Raw genomic sequence first — 20,450 nt, forward strand, 5'->3', positions numbered from 1 at the left:
TACCCTTCGGGGGAGAAAGGGGGTGGATGAAGTAGCCTGTGTTACTGAAAACACTCTGAGACAGTATGCAGGGACCCAAGATTATAAACTACTGTACTAGTGTTCAGGAAAACAAACAAACAAAAACCCCAACAAGTCAAAACAAACAGAACTTTCATATGAAACAATGTAGGCGTTTTAGCGAAACTTACAAATTTGGATTTCAGTAAGGCTTGTTACATCAAAGGATCCCTAAAGGATTCCAAGTTGTTAAAGAATTCATTTTGCCACTATTAAAGGACAGCCATGCCAGAGTGGAGATACAATTGCTTTTGCAGTACACTATTAAACTAAAATTTGCAGGATGAAAAAGTGCAATATCTCTACAGTAACCTGTTGCACCTTCTAGGAAAGTCAAACCACATTTCTGTATTCAAGCCCTATGACAGGGAAGATATTCAAAAGCCAGAAAACATGAACAAAATCTTCAAGCTGCAATCCTCAGAATTTAGACCAGGGTCCAAGACAAATTATCCTCATACCCTTCTTGCTTGGCTTATCCTCATCTGACTGCACCACTTTCCTTAACAGTATCTGTGGTTTATGCGTAATCCCAGAAGATAGTGAGAGATGGTAGTGGCACACCATTTACTGTGAGATAACCATGCTTTAAATACCAGGAGGGATGAAATTATTAATTTTTTTTTCTTAATGCTAGTACCTTGGTTTTTTGGGGGGTTTTTTTTGAGCGTTCACTAACTTATTCTCTACTGTGCTTATGTTATGATAAATTTTGATCTTAAAATTAATGTCATATAATACTATAGAAGCAAAGGGCCTGTGTTTGCAAAGTTCTTGAAATCGGAGTCTGTGACGTTTACTAGTGTTGTAGTTTTATGTGTTGAAGTTCATGAGCTGTAGTTTCGGGAGTTTTACTGAAGTTGTACACAATGTGTAAAAAGTTTATAATTTTGTGTGAAAAGGTCCAAGTCTTGCTAATTCTTACTGGTTGGTATAGCTGATTTTTAGATAAAAGATGTTTTAATTCACCTTGTAGTGTAGCTTGTGTTGCCATTTTCAAATATTGCATAGAATAGGATAGGTTTATGTAATCTAATGTTACTGAGCTTTTGTCTTTCTATTGCTTAATGCCGAAAGCTGAGTTTAGTTTTGTTTATTAATACTATCTGTTATTTCACAATTATGTAAGCCTTAAATTTTTGGAGATCACATAAAATCAGGTAACTGGTGATCTGCACCAGTTTTATATCTCAGTCCTAACCACTGTAACTACACATATATTTCCACATTCTGTACATCCAGAATTTGATCCAGAGTTAACCTGCTTTTGTTTGGCTTTTGTTTAAAACTATCCATGGACATAAAATTAACTGCTGAGGTGAGCAGAGCTATAATTCAAGCTATTATGTGAGTTAATGGTCAAACATACTGCGCATATTACTTGAATATGATATTAGTACAAGTCATGCTATCTGTGTTTTTAGTCACGTACTTCTGTTTCTTAGCATTCTCTCTTTTTCCTTCTGATTACTTTTCAGGTCTGTTAACTCCACCATCTTTCCAGTGATGAAACAACATTGGGAATTATGGACAAAAACATTGGAGAGCAGCTTAACAAAGCTTATGAAGCCTATCGACAAGCATGCATGGATAGGGACCATGCTGTGAAAGAACTACAGCAAAAAGTATGTGTCGGTTTCTGAATTCTGTCTTTACAGCCATCCTTCCCACGGAGGATGGTAGTACATGTAGATTTCAGTTTCACTTTAGCTATGTACACTTTAGTGCATCTGTTAAAGTTGGAAATTGCCATTATGAAACCAGGCCAGTACACTGCAGAGTAACTCATTAAGCTGTGAATTTAGTAGGTGGGTTCTGGGTTTTGACCTTGAATTAATTTAATTTTTTTTAAAGTTGGGAAAATTGTTGTCTGTTTTGGAGGATTAATGAAGTCTTCTAATGTAAACAGCAAAGATATGTATAAAATTTACGTACCTTTTTGAAATTTAATTTGCATTCTTATAAATTAATTTTTAAATTATTAATGTAAATAGCTCAAATTAAACCACTTTTTGTTAATAGGAAGATAGGCCATATGAATTACTAGGTGTAAAGGTCACATACTCTAAAATTTTAAGCACTGTGCAAGCTATTAGGACAACAGAGTTTTTGTGTTGCAATGTGTACAGCAAACGTATCTGAAAGTTGCTAGAATAAGTATTCTATTTTTAAAAATAATAATCTCTACAATTATTCTGTAATTATGAAGTAACATATTCTGGAGGCATTCTGACCAGTAAGGAGCACCTTTTGAATTTTTACTTAGTCTATTGCAGAAAAGATTAGTTCAGTCAAAACTCCTCTTGAACTTCTCATCAAGTAGGACAACATATTGCAAAGCTATCAGGGTTGGCTTTGTCATAGTAGTTTTATCATTCATATTCTTCCCAGCAATGGAACCTCTGTTACAGGGAGCCTTGAATGGTTTTGGTGCTACAGGACTTTCTGATACTTTTTAGAACTGGTAGGCTGGAACTTTGTTCAGGGGCAGATGAACCATATTCGGTGTCAAGTTATGGAAGCAGTAGTAAAACTGGGAGCAGGGAAAGGTCTGCTAGAGAGTATTCTGATATCTGGGCCCAATCTTGCCATCTCCTTGCATGACAAAATAAACTAGCCAAGGCATTGCAGAACACGTAACAAGTCAGTCATGTGTGCAATCATCCACTGTGCAGTCTGTCTCTATTCATAGTCTTGCAGCAGTGCTGCTGTAAATCTGTAGAGATTTCTATACATAACAGTCACAAGTAGTGTGATTTTTGTGCTGAAATTGCAAACTAATTTAACAAAAGGCAAGACATTTTAGAATGTTAAGGGATCTTTTAAGTTCTGTCTCATATGATGAACAATTAACTATTTGAAGAAAAACTATTAATTAAAACTGTTAATTAAAACTATTAAAGATAATTAACTATCTCCAAAACTGTAGATGACTGAGTCAACTACAGTACATGAAAGAAACTTCTGCTCGAGAAACAAGACATCGAGTACGAGATGTGATAGCCCTTCTAAAGTCTTTGCAAGAAAACCAGAGAAGTGTGGGATCATAAGTGTTAAGTGAACTAAATGCTTGCAAGATTTCTCTCTGCACTTTTGCTCGTTCATAAATTAAAAATTAAAGCCTTTGATAAAGGATTGCTACCAGTTTAAATCTTTGTCCTAATCGAACTTTCAAGAGATGAATTTTGTGACTTCAGAAAAGAACAAAAGTATTTTTTCAAGAAGAATTGATACTGTAATTACTTGGGGGGTTTTTGTTTGTGTTGTTTTGGGGTTTTTTTAGCAAAACTCCTGGCTTTTGAATGACCTTTGTACAGTGCTTTACTCTAGCAACTTCGTCTGTTCCTTGTGTGGCCTCCACACAGTGTTGGATTGTCCACCATGCTGTTGTTAACAGTTTACTACTTAAGTTACCGATAGGCCACTTGTTTTGCCAGTCTCTAGAGCTGGGAGCCATGTCAAGCACACAGAAGCCAGAGTCATCTCGGCCAGATGGTGTTTGATACAGATGGATGGTTGGTTGTCATGCAGATCTTCTAGTTGGTAACTTGTTGCTGCCATCTGACTCAAGGAATAATTTGTGCACACTGGCTGTCAAAAGCATCTTCTCTTCTGTCTGTTTTAGCTGTCATGTCTGTGCTCTGTACAGAAGTGTTGACAAGACATTGCTGTTGTACATTTTCAATTTGGTTCTCAGTGATTTTTCTGCTTCATGAGGTCTCTTCTAGCTGCTGGAGTGTACTGCTCTTTGATCACTTTTTTTTTTCTTTTAATAAACTCTGATAGTACAACTACTACCTGGCCTTTTAAAATAAATTTTGCTTTTAGATTCTTTTCCTGCCTGCTTTACAGACAAACACGCTGGACAGTAGGAGAGAATGGAATTTAAATGTGGCTGAGATTTGAGAATTAGACAGCAATATGAATAAACTATGAAAGACATGAGAATAATGCCCCGTCTTCTCCCAGGCGGTGACAGGTGCTGACCTGTTCAGTAATTGACACATTCTTAATTTCAGAAAAAAATCAGTGCATTCCTGAGTGTTTTCTTGTTGGGATTTTGCAAGTTTTCTTGCTTGTTTTTAGCATTGCTTTAACTTCAGCATTAGGCATGTGCTAATGAAAGAATAGTTTTGAATATTAGCATCTTTCTACCACCTGGCCAGTTGTTCAATTAATGGACTGTCTAGCAATATTTATACACTTTGGTGAAATATGAGCAGTATTATTAGAAGCTGTATGGCCTGTTTACAGCAGGAGATGGAGTATAGGAGATACAGGATGGGACTGTTTGCTTGCCTTCTCTCCCTGTCCCATTCATGTAGGGGAGAAAAACAAATCCACTATTTTTAAAGAAATGGACAAAACTGTTCATTAGCAGTCAAAATGATTTACAGAATATCTGTTGTATGGAATAAGCAATGTTGATGTTTTGCATTTAAAATCTATCCTTTTAAAAGCCTTTTTTTTTGTTTAATTTGTTAGCAAATATGGAGGAAGAAAATTACTCTGTTCTATAGTTAAACTAACTGACCAGCATTCTGAAGCATACTAAAATTTTAATTTTAAGCCTGACTTAAGAATCCTAACTTAAAAGGTACCCTTTACCACTGCCACGGTTGAAACAGTTACTAAAGCTCAGGATTTATTTCCTATAATACCTTTTCTAATCAGTGCAGTCCCAAAAAATATTGACTTGCCAAAGGTTCTCATGCAGAGGACCACAACTACACTTATCTTTAAAAATCAGAGCTGCTTTTTATATGCCAAGTAGGAGACCCCTAGTCAAAACAGTATAAGATTAATGCTAATTATATTGTATTTGCAGACAGAAAACTACATGCAGCAAATACGTGAACAGCAGGAAAAGATAGAGCTTCAAAACAGCATTATTGCAAAACTGAAATCACAGTTGGCTGCTCTGAATGCTAATAGAGGTATGTACTCCAGTTTGCACATTATTGCTTTTCATGCTGTGTTGCTCTGATGAATAGTTCTGACTTTGTTTCTTCAGTTTTTACAATATACATATCTCAAATGAGTATCATACTTTTCTGTGAATGTGAGAGTTAACACAAATGTGCCATTTCAAGATCTATTTATAAAATGCAACACTTCTGGGGTCTCTCTTTATCCTCCTCAAGAAATGGTGAGATTTTCTTTGGAGGTAGAACCTGCTTACACTGAAGCCAATAAAAGTTAGGAAAATATGGTTCAAATCATTCACTAGAATTATAAAAATATGTTACATATTAATTTTACACTTATCTGTTAATAAGTTTATCTCAGGTTCTTCTAGATGTGAGTGCTATGTCTATATGTCTTTTATGTTAGATGGCTCTTGTGATGCTAATCTTATTGGATAACCAGATTTTATAAGCAGGTAATTCTCTTTCAAATCAAATAGTCATTGATGGATAATTTTTCACTGTTTGACTGTATTACACAAATAAGAGAAAAGAGTCAAAGTAACCATGTGTTAATCTGCCATGCTCATTAAATATTTATTCACACTAGCCTAACACTCCTGGTTTTCATAAATACTAGCAAAGTGGCTGACTTTTATTTTTAGGGTACATGTACATCCTTTATTGCTGATTTGTCTTGCATTGTCTCCAAGCACTGAATTTGCCTTCTCTTGCTTGTTTAATATGAAGGCTTGCTGAAATAAAATAAAGGAGTTAATGCTTCATGTAATTTTGCTTGTATTTATAAACTGACTGTGAAAAATACGGTGATAGTCGCCTTTTTTTTTTTTAATTTAAGGTAGTGCACATCCCTACATTATGATGCATGAAGACATTGAAACATTCAACTTACCTTTCAGCCAGCTCTCTGAAAAACTGAACATAGCAAAGCAAAGAGAAAAACTCTTAAAGGTACGGTTACCTGCAGTATATTTAACATAAGTTCACATTTGTGCTGTGATTATACTATGAGACCCTAAGAGGTAAGTGAGATTTTTACTAGTTCATTTGAGCTACACCTGAAGTGCACGAGTGTTGTGACACTGAGGTCTGTTTAGATGGACTAAGCATCTACCTTTGATCCTTCCCAATGAAATTTCTGTTTGCCCATCAAGCTCCCTAGAATAGTTTTGATCATAAAGTAGGAACTTACTTGCTTATTTATTTCTTAATTTGCCAAAATCAGTGGTCAGAAAAGGGCTTTTTCTTTCTTGCAACATCAGTTCACATTGCAACCAGTCTCTGTATTTTTGCAAGAAATGGAGAATCTGCACTCAAAAAGTGATGGAGTAGAAAGTGAACCATACATTGCTCTGGATATGCTGCTGATTTGTTTGGATTTTCTAAATAGCCAGGTTTAAGACAATGTCTCTTCTGCCTCTCTTCACTGAAGTAACACTGAGATTTTTACTACAGCCTATTGAGAGTAACAGGAATAAGAGTAAAGCAATAGTGCAGAATATGACTTAATTTTATATATTAAGAAAAGACAGTGACAGAGATGCACAAAGTTGCGTTGTTCTTATCCTGTCATCTCAAGTTTTTCGAGAACAGTCTTGTAACATAAAATCTCATATTTTTGAATATGAATCTCCATAGCTCCATAGCAGGACCCTGTAAGGGTCATAAAAAGACCCTTGTGTGAAATCAGGCATTATATTTAAAAAGAATCTATTTCAGGATTTATTTCCAAAGCCTGGGCTAGAAACCAATTAATTATGCTAAATTCACAGAAATGCATTTTTTATCAGAAATGTTAATTGAAAAGTAATTTTACTGGATTGCTGATGCTTGCTTAATTATCCTGAAGGAATCTCACTTGAGACTAAGCCTTTGCAAACATTTTAAATGTACTGTTAGAAAATATTTGTATATACAATCCTTTTCTATTTAAAAAAATCTCCATATAATTTTTCTGCACTAGAATCTGTAATCACAAGATGTCATTTCTTTCCTAGTCTTTGCATTTATTTGGATTAGAACACAGCTGAAGGGTTAATTCTTTGATGGAACATCTTTGCATATTTTTGCATTTCGCTGTCTTGAGTTGGATAAAAATTATGCCTTACACTTGCGCATGAAGACCTGATCAAGTCTAATATTTCTTACTCTTGTTTCTGAATGCTTGCTAAAGAACAGTAGTTTTAAGTAACTTGGTCATATAATGAGTAGGAGAAAGGAGAAGCTGTGTTATCTCCTTTTCTCATGGGCAAGCACAGATTATGTGAGCTGTACAGGAGATTATAGGCAGTGCATGAGAAGATGGAATCATTATTTCAGGAGCTATTTTCTTAATGGAATGTACGTTATTTGTCTTTATCTGCATATTTTTGTGTGAAGTCACTTACTGCAGCTACCTCTCAGCAATAGGTATTTCATCGTGATTCTTCTCTTTCTGTGCCATGAACAGAAATATCACTGCTATAACTCAATGCAGAATCAACTAGATCATCTGTCTGCATTTAAACCCAGGCACAGTGCTATATAAATAAGGTCTTTTCAGAAGGAATGTGTAGAGATTCAAACCCATGCAAAGCTGGGTTGACCCAGCCTACTCTATGTTCCTGTTCGGGGGAATGTAGTAGCTCTCTTACTCTGTGTTGAGAGCATGGAGCTTGAGGAAGAATGTTGACTGGACAAAAGCTGGCTTCTGCAGTTACACACGATATCTTTGCACCATCTTCCTGATGCAAGGAGGACCCTAATGTTTGATATTGTGTCTAGTAAACTTTCACTAAGCTGGCAAAAGGATACAAAGTTGTCCAGATAGCACAGCAGAGGCACACAGCTTCTACTGGCTCTGGCTGTGTCTTGGCCACGCCATTCATGTGCTGGCTACAAGTAAGATACACGACAGTCTCTCTACACAAGTTCTCATTTTACTGAATAAACTCAGGGGAGAAGAACCATATAACCCCAACTGCCTGTTGAAGATGATGGAAAATTAGTTGTGTTGTTTATATGCCTTTGTGGCAGCTGCCAATTTTTGTGCTTTTTAAATGTAGAACTTTTGATGTATGATGGATAAACTTCATGGAATAAATGTGTGAAACAAGTTGGGGAAAACCCAAAAGTTCCCATTTCTCTGTCTTTCTCAATAAATGAAGTAAAAGTAAAAAAACCAGAACAGGTAGTCAGCCAGTGGAAGTTTGTGCTTCGAGGGAAAATTGGACAACTTCATGCACAAAAAATCTGTTGAGAGTTAGTAAATACAAAGAAACTATTACTAAGAAGATCTGGGAATTTATTAAAGGATGTATCATGAATGTCTCCTATTTTCTTTTACTTTTTTCTCCCCTAGACATCATATTTTGACGTCTGTTAGCTCAAAAATCCATCATGCTCTCACTGGCCCAATATGGTTGTCTTATACCTAATTCAATAAAGTACTGGCTTTTTCAGGTATTGAAATTTGGAAGTTCAAGTATTCTATTTGAAAGTCTGTATTTTTCTAGTCATACTCCATCCACATTATGCTCTAAACTGAATAAATTATACCTACAGCCATTGTCCTTTACAGCCTCCTCAGAGTCTCTCCCATGGCTGGAGGTGCCTGGATTTATAGATACCTTCTGAAACTGTCTTTTGCTAAGTTCAGTGGGATTTTTCAGTGGATTGTATTCTGTCCTGCAGTAAAATGAATAGGAATCCTGAATTGATTGTAATAGGTGCATGATTAGAGCTTAAATTTCAGATGTTTAAAATGAGGGAGGGACTGTCTTTTCTGTATTTTCTAGTAGTTGGTCATACTTATGTATTTTATATGCTGTTGTCAAGTTCTGTTGCCTGCATGTCGTAAAATGTTTTAGGATTTTTTTGCTCACGTTTTTCTTCACTGAAAGAGGTGAGTGGACCAGATTAGCTTGTTGGTCAGTACCAAATATATACAAGATTAAGAGATTTTTTCAGTCACCTGCCTGAGAAGACTAAAGGGCCCTATATTGCTGCCTGGTTTTGAGACCCTGGCTAGACTTTGTTCAGCAGGAAGAATTTGGATCCAGTTACTCTCTCAGAGCCAAAGCTGCCCAGCAAACAGAAAACCTTAGAGATGAGACAATGTCAAGCTTCTACTTTTTAGAACAGTCAGACATCAGAATTCTTATAAATTCAATAAAACATGAAGCTGAAGTCAACACCTGTGACAAGACAACATGCTCATGATCACATTTTCCTGGTTCAAGAATTTCAATATTAAACGCTGTGTGGAATTTGTTCATCAGAGTGTTTTGTGCCATGAAAAAGAGGAGGAAACTGTGTGTCAGGAATGAATGATGCATAGTTATACAAAATTGTTCGTCCTGCAATAAATGTTTAGGTCTTCTTTTTTGTGCGGGACATAAACAGAGGAATGGCAGATGTATGGTAGTCATCTTTATGCTCTAAATTAGGGTCCTAAAATGACTTACATAACTAAGAGCAGCTATTGCAGCAGTCTTGCAGAGTTGCATGTTCCAGCTAATACCAGCTTCTCTGGTGTCAGTTTGTTTCCTATCTTTAATGCAAAGAAAGCTGTACTTGATTTTGTGCTAGCTGATAATTTTATACATTTAACTGTTGTCTGCTGCTGGTATGATGTATGCAGTAGTATGGCCCTGCGACCAGACATAAAAAAGTCTGGTATCAGCAGCCTACAACCAGACATAAAAAATTCTGGTATCGGTAGCCTTTTCTCCTATTCCTTCATCTGTTTAATCTATCTCTACCCAATAATAACAAGGAGTTTGTGGATAAACTGTTAAAAGTTTCACTTAATATTCCCTTAGACCACTTACAGTTCACATCAGTTGAATAGTGGTTTCCCTTGAAACTGTATGACCATTTGTTTGTTGTAGAAAGCCACTGAAGTAGGCCATTATAGCACACTTCAGGGAAAAATAAAAGGACCTTCCTTTACTGCAGTACTGGTGACTGAGTGGTTGTGAAGCAACTCTGCTGAAAAGGAGCTGGGATCTTGTTAAACAGCAAGCTGAGCATGAGCCAGCAGCATATCCTGACAGAAAAGAAGGGCAGCAGCTTCCTGGGTTGTATTAACAGGAGCACAGCTAACACACCCAGGGAAGTGAGTATCCTCCCTCTATTCAGTGTTCATGGACTGCATCTAGAACACTACATCCGGTTTGGGGACCTCTAGTACCACAAAGACATGGACAAACTAGAGTTCAGCAGAGGCTCCACTGAGATAACTGGAGGCTTGAGTACATATCCCATGAGAAGAAGCTGTAGAAACTGAACTTGTCCAGCCTGGAGAAGAGACGACTTCAGGGAAAGCCAATAGTTTTCCAATACCTATATTGAGGTTAGCAGGCAGATGGACCCAGGCTCTTAACAATGGTGCATGGCAAGAGGATAAGAGACAATGGGTAATTGAAACAGTAAAGGTTCAGACTGGACATAAGAGAAAATATTTCACCATGAGGACAACCAGACAATGGAAAAGGTTGCCCAGAGAGGTTGTGCAGTCTCCATCTTTGGGGAATTCAAGACCAAACTGAGTAACCCGATCAAACATCGTAACTGACCCTGATTTGATTAGAAGCTAGAGAACCCTTGAGGTCCTTTCCAAGTTCAATTATCCTCTGATCCTATAAAGCCTCTTCAAAAGAAAATATACTGATCTGTTCACAATACATATGTAACTACTTTGCTGGCAGCTAATACCAGCATGCTTAAAAGATCCAATGTGTTGCAAAGTACTTAACTGAGCAGGTATGACCTGTGTGACATACTTATAAAGTTTATAAAACTTCCGCCAGTTTATAAGTGTTATCAAAGCATTGCAAACCACCAAACTCAGTATTGGAAATTATAAGCTATGAACGGTTGTATTATTGAAAGATCCCAAAAGGTTTCTCCAGTGCTTTTCCTGGTATCTTGATGGGGCACAAGGATGATTTCCATCAGTATGTACTGATATGTCCTCATTGCAACATGTTGCAATGGTTCTTCTCATGTGGCTTTTCTCTCTGCTTACTTAAATCTTGTCCTCACTTCCTGCAGGAGATACAGGAGAAATGGAAGAGAACTACTGACCGTTGCTGCAGTGGTTCCAGTTATCCAAAGGCTTTTGAAAGCCCACATGGGAATTAGAGCTGTAATAGTCTCAAACATAAATTATGCTGTATCACATGCTCAGTGAAAAAGTTCTTTTACTGTCCTTAAGATACAGTTGTTCTTCAAGGGCGTTATCTTTGATGAAAGCTTTTTCCTACATGTTTGGATTTTCCATTAATATGAAAAGAAAATACAGGAGAAACTGTGTCCCCTGGCTTTTTCTAAATGAGAAATGGAATTTCCAGAAATGCAAAGGGTGGAAGAAAGGCTAGGATTAAGGAGTTTTGCTGTGATAGAAACATGCCATGTTTAGGTAATGTTTTGAAGTCACTGAGCAGAAGAGGCTTAATCTGGATCTTTGAGATACCACCCAAGTCTGGAGTTGCATTGAAGCTCTTACTGTAGGTTTACTATTCAGAGTCACAATTGAGACTAAAAACCAATGATTCAAAGCTATTTTTCTGCAGGTTTTTGTTTGTGGTTTGTTTTTTCTTTAATCCAGATAGTATTACCTTTTGAGGCTAAACACTTGTGTCAGCTACATGTACACACATCCATGCTTAACAAGCTGGTGTCTTGGTGAAGCAGCTCTGGACCCACCCTTGCACGGCTGTCATTGTCGAGTAGCCCTGCCTACCTACCTAATCTCCAAATGCACAACCTCACCCTATTTAGGTTCCATTTGAAAATAAAACATGGTCTTGGAAAAGCACTTAGCTGCTTCTTTCCTCTTAACCTTGCCCAACTTGCCTACAGACTATCTCACTGCATTTCACTGACATTCTTCTGCAAAAGTTAACTTTTGGGCATACTTCTCTCGCAGAGACAATCATGGGGCTTCAGGACACTTTTTGTGACACCTGATACAGCTCAAGATTAGTGTTTCTGTAGATTTCATAAACTGACAACTATAAGGTGTTCATAGCAGCAGTTTTTAACTGTTGGTTGCTCTTGAAAATTTTTGCAATTTTCAAGCATATTAAAAAAATTTTTTGTTATTCTACCAAAAAACCCACATACATAAAAATTCCATTAATTATTAGATGGATCATTAAAGTCAGGACAGCCAGTGCTTTTTATTTCACAAATCTTTATGGGACTGAAATATTTGCAATACAATCCTTGTGGAGGATGAGAGGCTGGAGAGCAGCCATGCAGAAAGAGATCTGAGATTTGGGTTGAGGGCAGGTTGATATGAGTCAACAATGTGCCCTGGCAGCCAAAAGGGTGAGCTGTGTCCTGGGGTGCATCAGGCAAAGCATCACCAGCTGGTCAAGGGAGGTGTTTGTCCTGCTCTACTCTGCACTGGTGTGACCTCACCTCGAGCACTGTGGTGAGTTTTGGGCTCCACAAAACAAGAAGGACATCAGACTATCAGAGTGTGTCCAGAGGAGGGTGACTAAGATGGTGAAAGGTTTAAAGGGCAAGACTTACAAGGAGCAGCTGATGTCACTTGTTTGTTGAGCTTGGAAAAGAGAACCTGAGGGGTGACCTCACCCCAGTCTACAACTTCCACAGATGGGGGAGGTGCTGATCTCCTCTTTCTGGTGACCAGTAATAGGACACAAGGAAACGGAATGAAGTTATATCAGGGGAAGTTCAGGTTGGACATTAGGAAAAGGTTCTTCACTGAGAGGATTGTTGATTGTTGGAACAGGCTCTCCATGGAAGCCAGTCATGGCACCAAGCCTGTCAAAGTTCAAAGAGTGTCTGGACAACACTCTTAGTCATATGGTTTAGTTTTAGGTAGTCCTGCAAAGAGCTGGGAGTTGGACTTGATCCTTATGGGTCCCTTCCAATTTGAGATATTCTGTGATTCTCTTATTGAGTTCTTGGGTTTGCTCAAAAATTAAGGTGGCTGCAGAATTATCACCATCTTCAAAATGGTTTAAGATTGAAATTCATGAAATATTATTTTATGTATTGTACATGCAAAAGATATGATTTTTTAATGTAAATTATACAGTAATTGAACAAAGTGTCTTTATTTTTTATAAACACTAATATGACTTTCAGAAATCCAGAAGATACAGTTCTTTGAATAATAATCTATGATAAGTTACATCTGTGTGTAGTGGTAGAAGGTTTTTACTATTAATTTAAAAGTAATAATGTAATAAATAGGACTGATCCTTACTTATATTGCAAAACCTTAATTTAGCTTATTCCAGACTGCTGAATAGTGATAGTCCACAAGTCTCAGTTCTATTAATTGTACTGGTGTTTCTAAAATTATTTTTTAGGAACAGTTAGAAAGTGAGAGCATGAAATTGAAGCAACTTGAGGACAAAAGCAATCAAAAGGAAAGGAAGCTTTTATCTGTTATTTCCAACCAAGAAGATAAAATAAGAAATCTGAAAAGCAAATTGAAAGAATTAAATGAAGCACAAAAGAGTATACAGATGCCAATATATAAAAGGGAGGTAAGATAAGAAACCAAGTAGAGATAAGATGAAAAAGACAAACATTTGTAAATTATTACTTCTTTCAAACAGGAAATGTTTGGAATTTATACTAATTATTCTACTAAGCACATTTTAAATTTCAGCATTGTGTAATTACTAGGAAATTGTCAAAGTATATAAAGCACACAGGGAATACCATTAAATACATATTAGTTGGTTTGTATGTTAATTATTTTATGTTATGTCTTTAAAATGTTCATATTTGTGGAAACTCCAGATTATAATTTCTGGTTTATAAATTTCAGTTGGAAGTTTTCACCAAGACCGAGTTGATTTTTTTCTTTTTTTTTGCCACCCTATTTTTGTAACAGAATAGCATCCAGAGTGCTACTGTGGGATAGTTAGAGTGCAGTCATTGATGTGAATCTAACCATGTATACATATTTTACTTAGCTAATTTAAAGTGAACGCAGGTAAGGGTGGGAGCACAGCAACACATAAGTTGTTGCTATTAGACTTCCCAAGCATTGCTTAACTTACTATGGCAAGCACTTGTAAAACACGTTACTAAGTATAAGGCAGCTCAAATGTGTCTACAGGAGCTGCAATTGCCCTTCAGTGCAAGGGGAGACACACCTGTAGGCTATGGATCTGTGGTTATAAGCACTGTATCAGCTTGTACAGATTTCTAATCTTATACAGTTTAGAAATCAGCTGATTTGGGAGGTGTGATCAAGTTCATGTCTGTTTTGGAGCACATATGAACTACCCAGGCCATCTGGTAATGCAGCTCTAGCAGAACTCCAGCTTAATGACTGGTTGTTACAAAAACTTTCCTTAATGCCTGGCAGATTTAAAACTATGTAATACTGGAGTGAACCACACGGTGGTAGTCAAAGTTAATAACTTATTTAAAAACCTGCTAGAACTTCTGACATATTAGCTTGTGATGTGTTCAGTGAATAAATTGATTTTTAAGAGCTAAAATAGCTGGACACTTCACTAACAAGCTTATACAAAATACATAATCTTACCTTATACATGACTGAAAAAGAATTACAGTCAAGCAATATTCTTAGGATCAGTTCCCTTTCAAGGGAGTATGAGCAGAGGAATGCCATACTGCATTAAACTAAAAACTGTTAAACTTGTGTTTCACACAAACATTAAAAAACTGTTTTTGTCATTTTGTGAATATTTTGATAGCTTCCAGCAGGACTTAGGTGAAGGACCCCATGACATTTTTATTCATATCAAGGTGAAGCGCAAAATTAATATGCTAACATGTGCTCAATATTTTCATATTTTACTTCAAGGTGAAAAGTAGGAAAGTTGTTCCAGATAACCCTGAATTATCTCTAGGGATCTCTGGTATTTCACCTATGGCTGAAAGGTAAATACTTTTGCAGCATTTCTGAAATTTGCTTTTGTCTTTTCTGTCTTTAAATAAGGCCCTCTTTTCTACACAGTACCTTAACAAAAGGATGGGGAGAAGTGGGAAGTGGGGAGCATCAGAGGTCAAAGAGCTCATGTGGGAAGGTAATAAAGCCAGCAACTATGTGGAATCATAACTGGGGCTTTACAAGTATGTAGGGGTAAGTTGGGAGGAAGAAAAATAGCCACTTGGTTCAGCAGGAGGTTAAACTCTGGGAATCAGCAGTGGATGTTAATGCTAGAGTTTGGATAAGCATTGACTCCCTTGCATTAACTCTTCAGGACAGGAATGTACAACCATAATGGATTAACTGATCAGGAGGGAGTCTGATAGTCAGTATGAAGAAATAATTCATGGCCTGATCCATCCTAAATGAGAGAGTTTGAAACTAGGTTTATCTGTTAAGTGAAGCCAGTCAGCCCCTGCTATAACCAAGGGACCAAAAGCAGTAGATTTCCTAAGCAAGTATTCCCTCTTCTGCCAGTGATTTCAGAAGAGTATTGACCAAAGTCTTAGGTTTGCATTTTTCACAGGAGAGGCAGTAATGCCACTTTTAACAATTTTACTGAAGTTAGGTAGAAGATTCTGTAAGGTGAGGTTAGGGGAGTGTTAAGGGAAAGTATGGTGAATTCTTGCTGTCTCCTTATTCTCTTGCCCCGACATTCTCTTGACCACTCCCAGACATAGGCTAGGTGAAGTGCATGGATCTTTAGTCTGGCTCACTACTCCTTTAGAATAAGTAGGAGAGGAAATAAGACTGTGATATGAGAAAGACTTGTTTGTCTTTATTGATTTATATCTAAAAAATGAAAAACCTTTACTTGTCTTCTGTCTCCCTGCTCTCAAATAGCTCGCTTACTTTACTGTTTTCTTGGAAAGAGGTATGTGATTGGTAAGATTACTGGTAATCTTACACTAGTAAGATTATAGTATCACAAATGTCTAGCAAATTAAGATTGCTTCATCTAATACTATGTATATTTTAAAGCTCTGATTACAGACTTGAGTCTTTTATAATTTGTTATGTATTAAAACATCTGAACAAATTGTCAGAATGAGAATGTTAAAAGTAGCAACTTTAACTCCTTCTGCTAATCTTTTTTTCAAAAGAGATACAAATAGACATTTGTAAGACATTCTCTTCAAAAAGAGAAGCACAGCAGAAGTAGGAACACAGCCCGATTTCTATACGAATAAGCAATAAAAAAGGAAAACAATTCAGTGGATTAAAGCAAAATCCCTTTTGAGGTCTTTTGATACAAAGATGCAAAAGAGAACACAAATCAAACTTCACTTTTTCATCCTTGAAGTTAATTTTATAAAATCCATTATGTTTTGCTTAGAAATGTAAATTACTGAGCAAGTTTATCAAAATTTCACAATGGAATTTTATGGATGCATCAATAACTGAATAACATAATGCCTTTGGGCAAATAAACTCACTCCAGCATGAACTATTTTTACCATTCTCAGTGCAGATAACTAAATATAAGATGCCCATGTATAATAAAATAAATCCCTCAAAATAAAAGGAAAATTCATATGATATTGTATGAAACAGAGAGGGAATGAGTTCACAAGCCCCTCTCCAAAATGCGAAGTAGACAGAAATGGAAAGAACGGTAACAAAGGCTTATGTGTTCCTTCTTCTGCAAAGTCTGAAGTGCGCAGACAACAACAGAAAACAATGTTCATAGTGGCAGAATCTTATTTTCCCAAGAATGAGGTGGAAACAGTACCCATGGGAAAGATAAACTGTTCCACAAAATACCTGAGGGAACTGAAAGAAATATAAAGGCTGGATTTCTAGGGGCAGTCCTTGCAGAGTCAGTTAAGTTCAAAAATATGTGTGTATGATATGACTAAACAGCTCTTTGATACCATTTTCTTTTCCTTTTTCTGCTTGCTTTTATGAGGAGAACAAAAATATGTATACATATGTTGAGGAACAAGATCTCCAAGAAAAGTAGCTTATAGTATTGCTTTTCTCTGGTTTCTGGGTGTGACTAGATTAAAGGTCACAACAAGCTGAATTGGTTGACTCTTTAATTTACAATTTGATCTTCCAGAGAGAATCTGGAGACTATTTTCCAGGACATGAAAGAAGAGTGTCATCGAATATGTATGCTAGCCGAAGAACAAACAGACCAACTGATTAAATTTAAGATAAAGCCAGAACCTGAAACTGGTAATATCATACTTAAGCTCTTATTGTGATTCAACTGTTTGAAAGCTTTGCTTTATATTTGAAAATACTGCAAATTACACATACATAGAAGTATTTCCACTGTTTACCATCTGCCTTTTTCAAGTCTGTTCACATGGTGCTCAGTATTTCACCAAGAAAAAGCACCGCCAGTTTTGGCATTCTATGATGAATGCTCCAAATCACATGCTATAAAAGACAGTCATCACATCAGTGGCTCTTGTAATTGTTTTGCCCCTTGGAGTGAGAGGCAGGCACTTACTACATGTGATATCCCATCATACTGTGTGAATGACAGCACTAGCTTGCTTTTAATTTAGCTGTCAGTTCAAAAGATGTCTGCTATGAATGTCTCTGGCCCCATATCTGTTAGAGGAAAACTGCTGGACTGAGGAAAGTCAGAGAACTTATTTTCTAGACTTCCTTGTGCAGACTCTTGAATACTGTTTTGTTATATGGGACAAGAGCTTCATCCAACACTTCCTGAAAACAAAAGAAAGGCTTGAATTTTGTTGCAGCCGTTAGAGATCCTGGATATCCAGTTCTCCTAATGCTTAAGTTTAATATAACGTAAGCTAGTGTGGATATTTTCTACTAGCTTTTCGAATAGTAGGATCAGACTCTTAAGTGATTTCAATAAACACCTGCCAAACTCACACAGCTGATGCAAAATATGCTGATTTCAGCTCTTTCTTTTAATTTAGGTCATCCATTACTGAAGTTTTGTTACATGAAGTGCTAATGTGTATCTTGTGGTTTCAAATTACTATGTCTGAACTGTATTACTATATATGTTAATAACTTTCTTATTTGAGGGTGGAAATTTTGGAGGATGTGTGTTTGGCAACTTACTTCAGAATGGTTTTGGTTTCCCTAAAGAAGTGCCTAACTCAACGGTGTGAAAAGCTATACATGATATAGATTGAATCTGTTTGATTTCTGTTACTTCTGTGTTCCACTTTACTGCAATATCTGAGTGATGTCAGAAGGGTGCTGTACAATCAATGTGTACTGAAGTTATTATCTTACCTGATTAGGATTAACCATGTACATTATTATCATTTTTGTTAATAAAGTGATGAAAATGAAGGGGGAATTCTCAAAACAAGTGAAAATGTGGTCCCATTTCTGAATAGTTATTCAGTTTAAATATTTAACTAATTTGGAAACCAGTGGGAGTTTGGTACCTGAATACCTTCTAAAATCGTGCTCATGGTGCCTAGCATGTTCTTGGCACTGTGTGAAATGGTTTGGGTTCCAGCTTCTATTTCTGCCACTTCAGTAAATATATGCAAGTATGTGTTAAGAGTATGGGACAACATAATTTTCAATAAAATGAAAATGTTTATAGCCATAAATCAAACAGAAATAGAATTACTAGAACATAATTATTTCCTTTTATTCTGTTCTGATAGTTTTTGTGTCAGATCTCATGTTTGTGAAAGAGAATTCAATCTGATTTTAAAGAGAAAAAAGTAACAATTAAAAAAAGCCAAGAAAGAAGATCAAAAACCCCACGGGAAAAAGACTCCCAACACCATTATCTTTAATAATTGTACTTCAATGGACTATTTAATGTTTTCTTCATTCTTTCTTCACAGAAATACAGTTTTCCATGCCGATACAGTGTACTGATAAAACTGATGAACAAGCAGAAGAGCTTTTTAAGCCTCGGGTTATAAAGGATATAAATAGAGGTGCATCATGCATCACATCTATCACACCAAGAGGAGTGGGCCAAGATGAGGACAACAACTCTGTAGAATCACTTTCTAAATTTAATGTCAAGTTTCCACCTACAGACAATGACTCTGCTTTCTTGCAGAGCACTCAGGAAAAACCAACAGTTTCTTGTACCGGTATAGCTGAAAACATGCTTCAAGATCATCATTTTAACCTGGAGCACAGAGACCGTGCTGCTAACCTCAGTAAATTGGAACCTAACTCATTTGAAGCTCATGGCATTGATCTAATGACCTCAGCTTTACAAAGCTTAACTACTGTTGACAAAACAAACCCCTCAGATCATGCAAACGTGCCTATAGAAAATATCCATGACAAACCGTGTTTAAAAACAACAGACAGTGGTTTCACATTTGTACCTAAGCACACAAACCAGGGTGTACCTGAAGCAATTTTTTCTTTAGAAACTGCTGGAACAACCGTCAGAGGTCCTCATCAGGTATCTATCTATAAATAGTGTACATTTCAAAAAATGGTAATGATTCAGACACAAACTTTGCAAAGAGCTTTGAGACAGGATTAATATATTCTATATTCATCAGTATTTTTTTTAAGACAATATCTCTTGTCAGTTCTTCTTCCTAATACTGGTGTACGTATACAAGTCACTTTTCCAGTGAAAGGGCAGGAATTTAAGCAGACACAGGCACTGGATGCTTGTACAAATTTCAGTTCATCTCGATATTAATTGCTTCTATATCTGTTTCAAAGCTGTCATTAATCGTAAGTTGCCCCCTAGATTGCTTTCCTTCTACCCTTGATCTCAGTTGAATAGGGCACAAATTTGTTTTAATTGTTTTTCATGTACAGCAGAAAATATGAAAAATGGACTAATTAAAAAGCTGAACAGATAAATACTTCCACTATGCTACTTTTTATCTCAATCTGAAGTATAAACAACACCCTATTCCTCCTCTCTAAGAAAACTTAAATTATTTCATCGTAGGAGGAAAGCATTTTTTCAAATGAAGGAAAGTTCACTAAAATACTTTATTTTAGGTTTATGTAGGTAATTTGGGCTTGAATTTCAGTTGTAGCTTGAAGTCCATGGGAGCTTCTGAAAACAAGGCCCAGTTGCTGTAATGCAGAAAAGTATTTTGGCAGGTTCTGACACTCACAACTCTTGAATACTTTGCTTCTTTTGTGTAACATCCTGTCTCATCTGAAAGATGGCAAAATTATGGAGCTTTATAGACTGATCTGGTTGGTTGGTTGGTTGGTTGGTTTTTTCTGTGGCTTTGCTCGCACCTTGTGAAAGAACAGATTTTCAAGAATAAGCAAGTAGTGATATTTAGGAATTCTCTGAACCTAAATTTCACATATTTTTACTATTTACATTTATGTCGTTTTGTGTTCTTTTCTAATGACAAGGTACGTGCAGCAGAAGAGCTTTACATCTCCGTTTGGTCACTGCATGACATGCAAAACTAGCATGTGGAAAGTGTCTGTAGGACGTGATAGCTTTGATGTTTTCTTCTCCTAAAATTTACCCAGTCTAGTTTAATTTTCTATCACAAACAAGTTTTGCATGAAAATTTTAAAGCATGGAAAGTTTGCTGTTCTTCATCATTGTATTTTAAACT

At 36.5% G+C, this 20,450-nt stretch overlaps 1 protein-coding gene across 3 annotated transcripts in view; it reads left to right on the plus strand.

Annotated features, from left to right (window-relative positions):
• The window catches only part of TANK (TRAF family member associated NFKB activator), a 28,170-nt gene that overhangs the window by 3,045 nt on the left and 4,675 nt on the right, over positions 1-20,450 (plus strand). For 2 of the 3 annotated variants that reach the window (XM_027734169.2, XM_027734172.2), the window contains 7 exons: positions 1,539-1,685; positions 4,889-4,997; positions 5,827-5,939; positions 13,322-13,501; positions 14,800-14,876; positions 16,988-17,106; positions 18,726-19,306. In XM_027734169.2, the coding sequence (XP_027589970.1) occupies positions 1,587-1,685; positions 4,889-4,997; positions 5,827-5,939; positions 13,322-13,501; positions 14,800-14,876; positions 16,988-17,106; positions 18,726-19,306 (1,278 nt within the window). In that variant the 5' untranslated portion in view covers positions 1,539-1,586. Of the gene's footprint in view, positions 1-1,538; positions 1,686-3,094; positions 3,097-4,888; positions 4,998-5,826; positions 5,940-13,321; positions 13,502-14,799; positions 14,877-16,987; positions 17,107-18,725; positions 19,307-20,450 lie in introns of those variants that run through there. The other variant, XM_039382096.1, reaches the window with a different exon arrangement.

The sequence above is a fragment of the Pipra filicauda genome, unplaced genomic scaffold (assembly GCF_003945595.2).
Source record: "Pipra filicauda isolate LSUMZ 115617 unplaced genomic scaffold, ASM394559v2 scaffold253_size2546935_pilon, whole genome shotgun sequence".
NCBI classification, from domain to species: Eukaryota; Metazoa; Chordata; class Aves; order Passeriformes; family Pipridae; genus Pipra; species Pipra filicauda.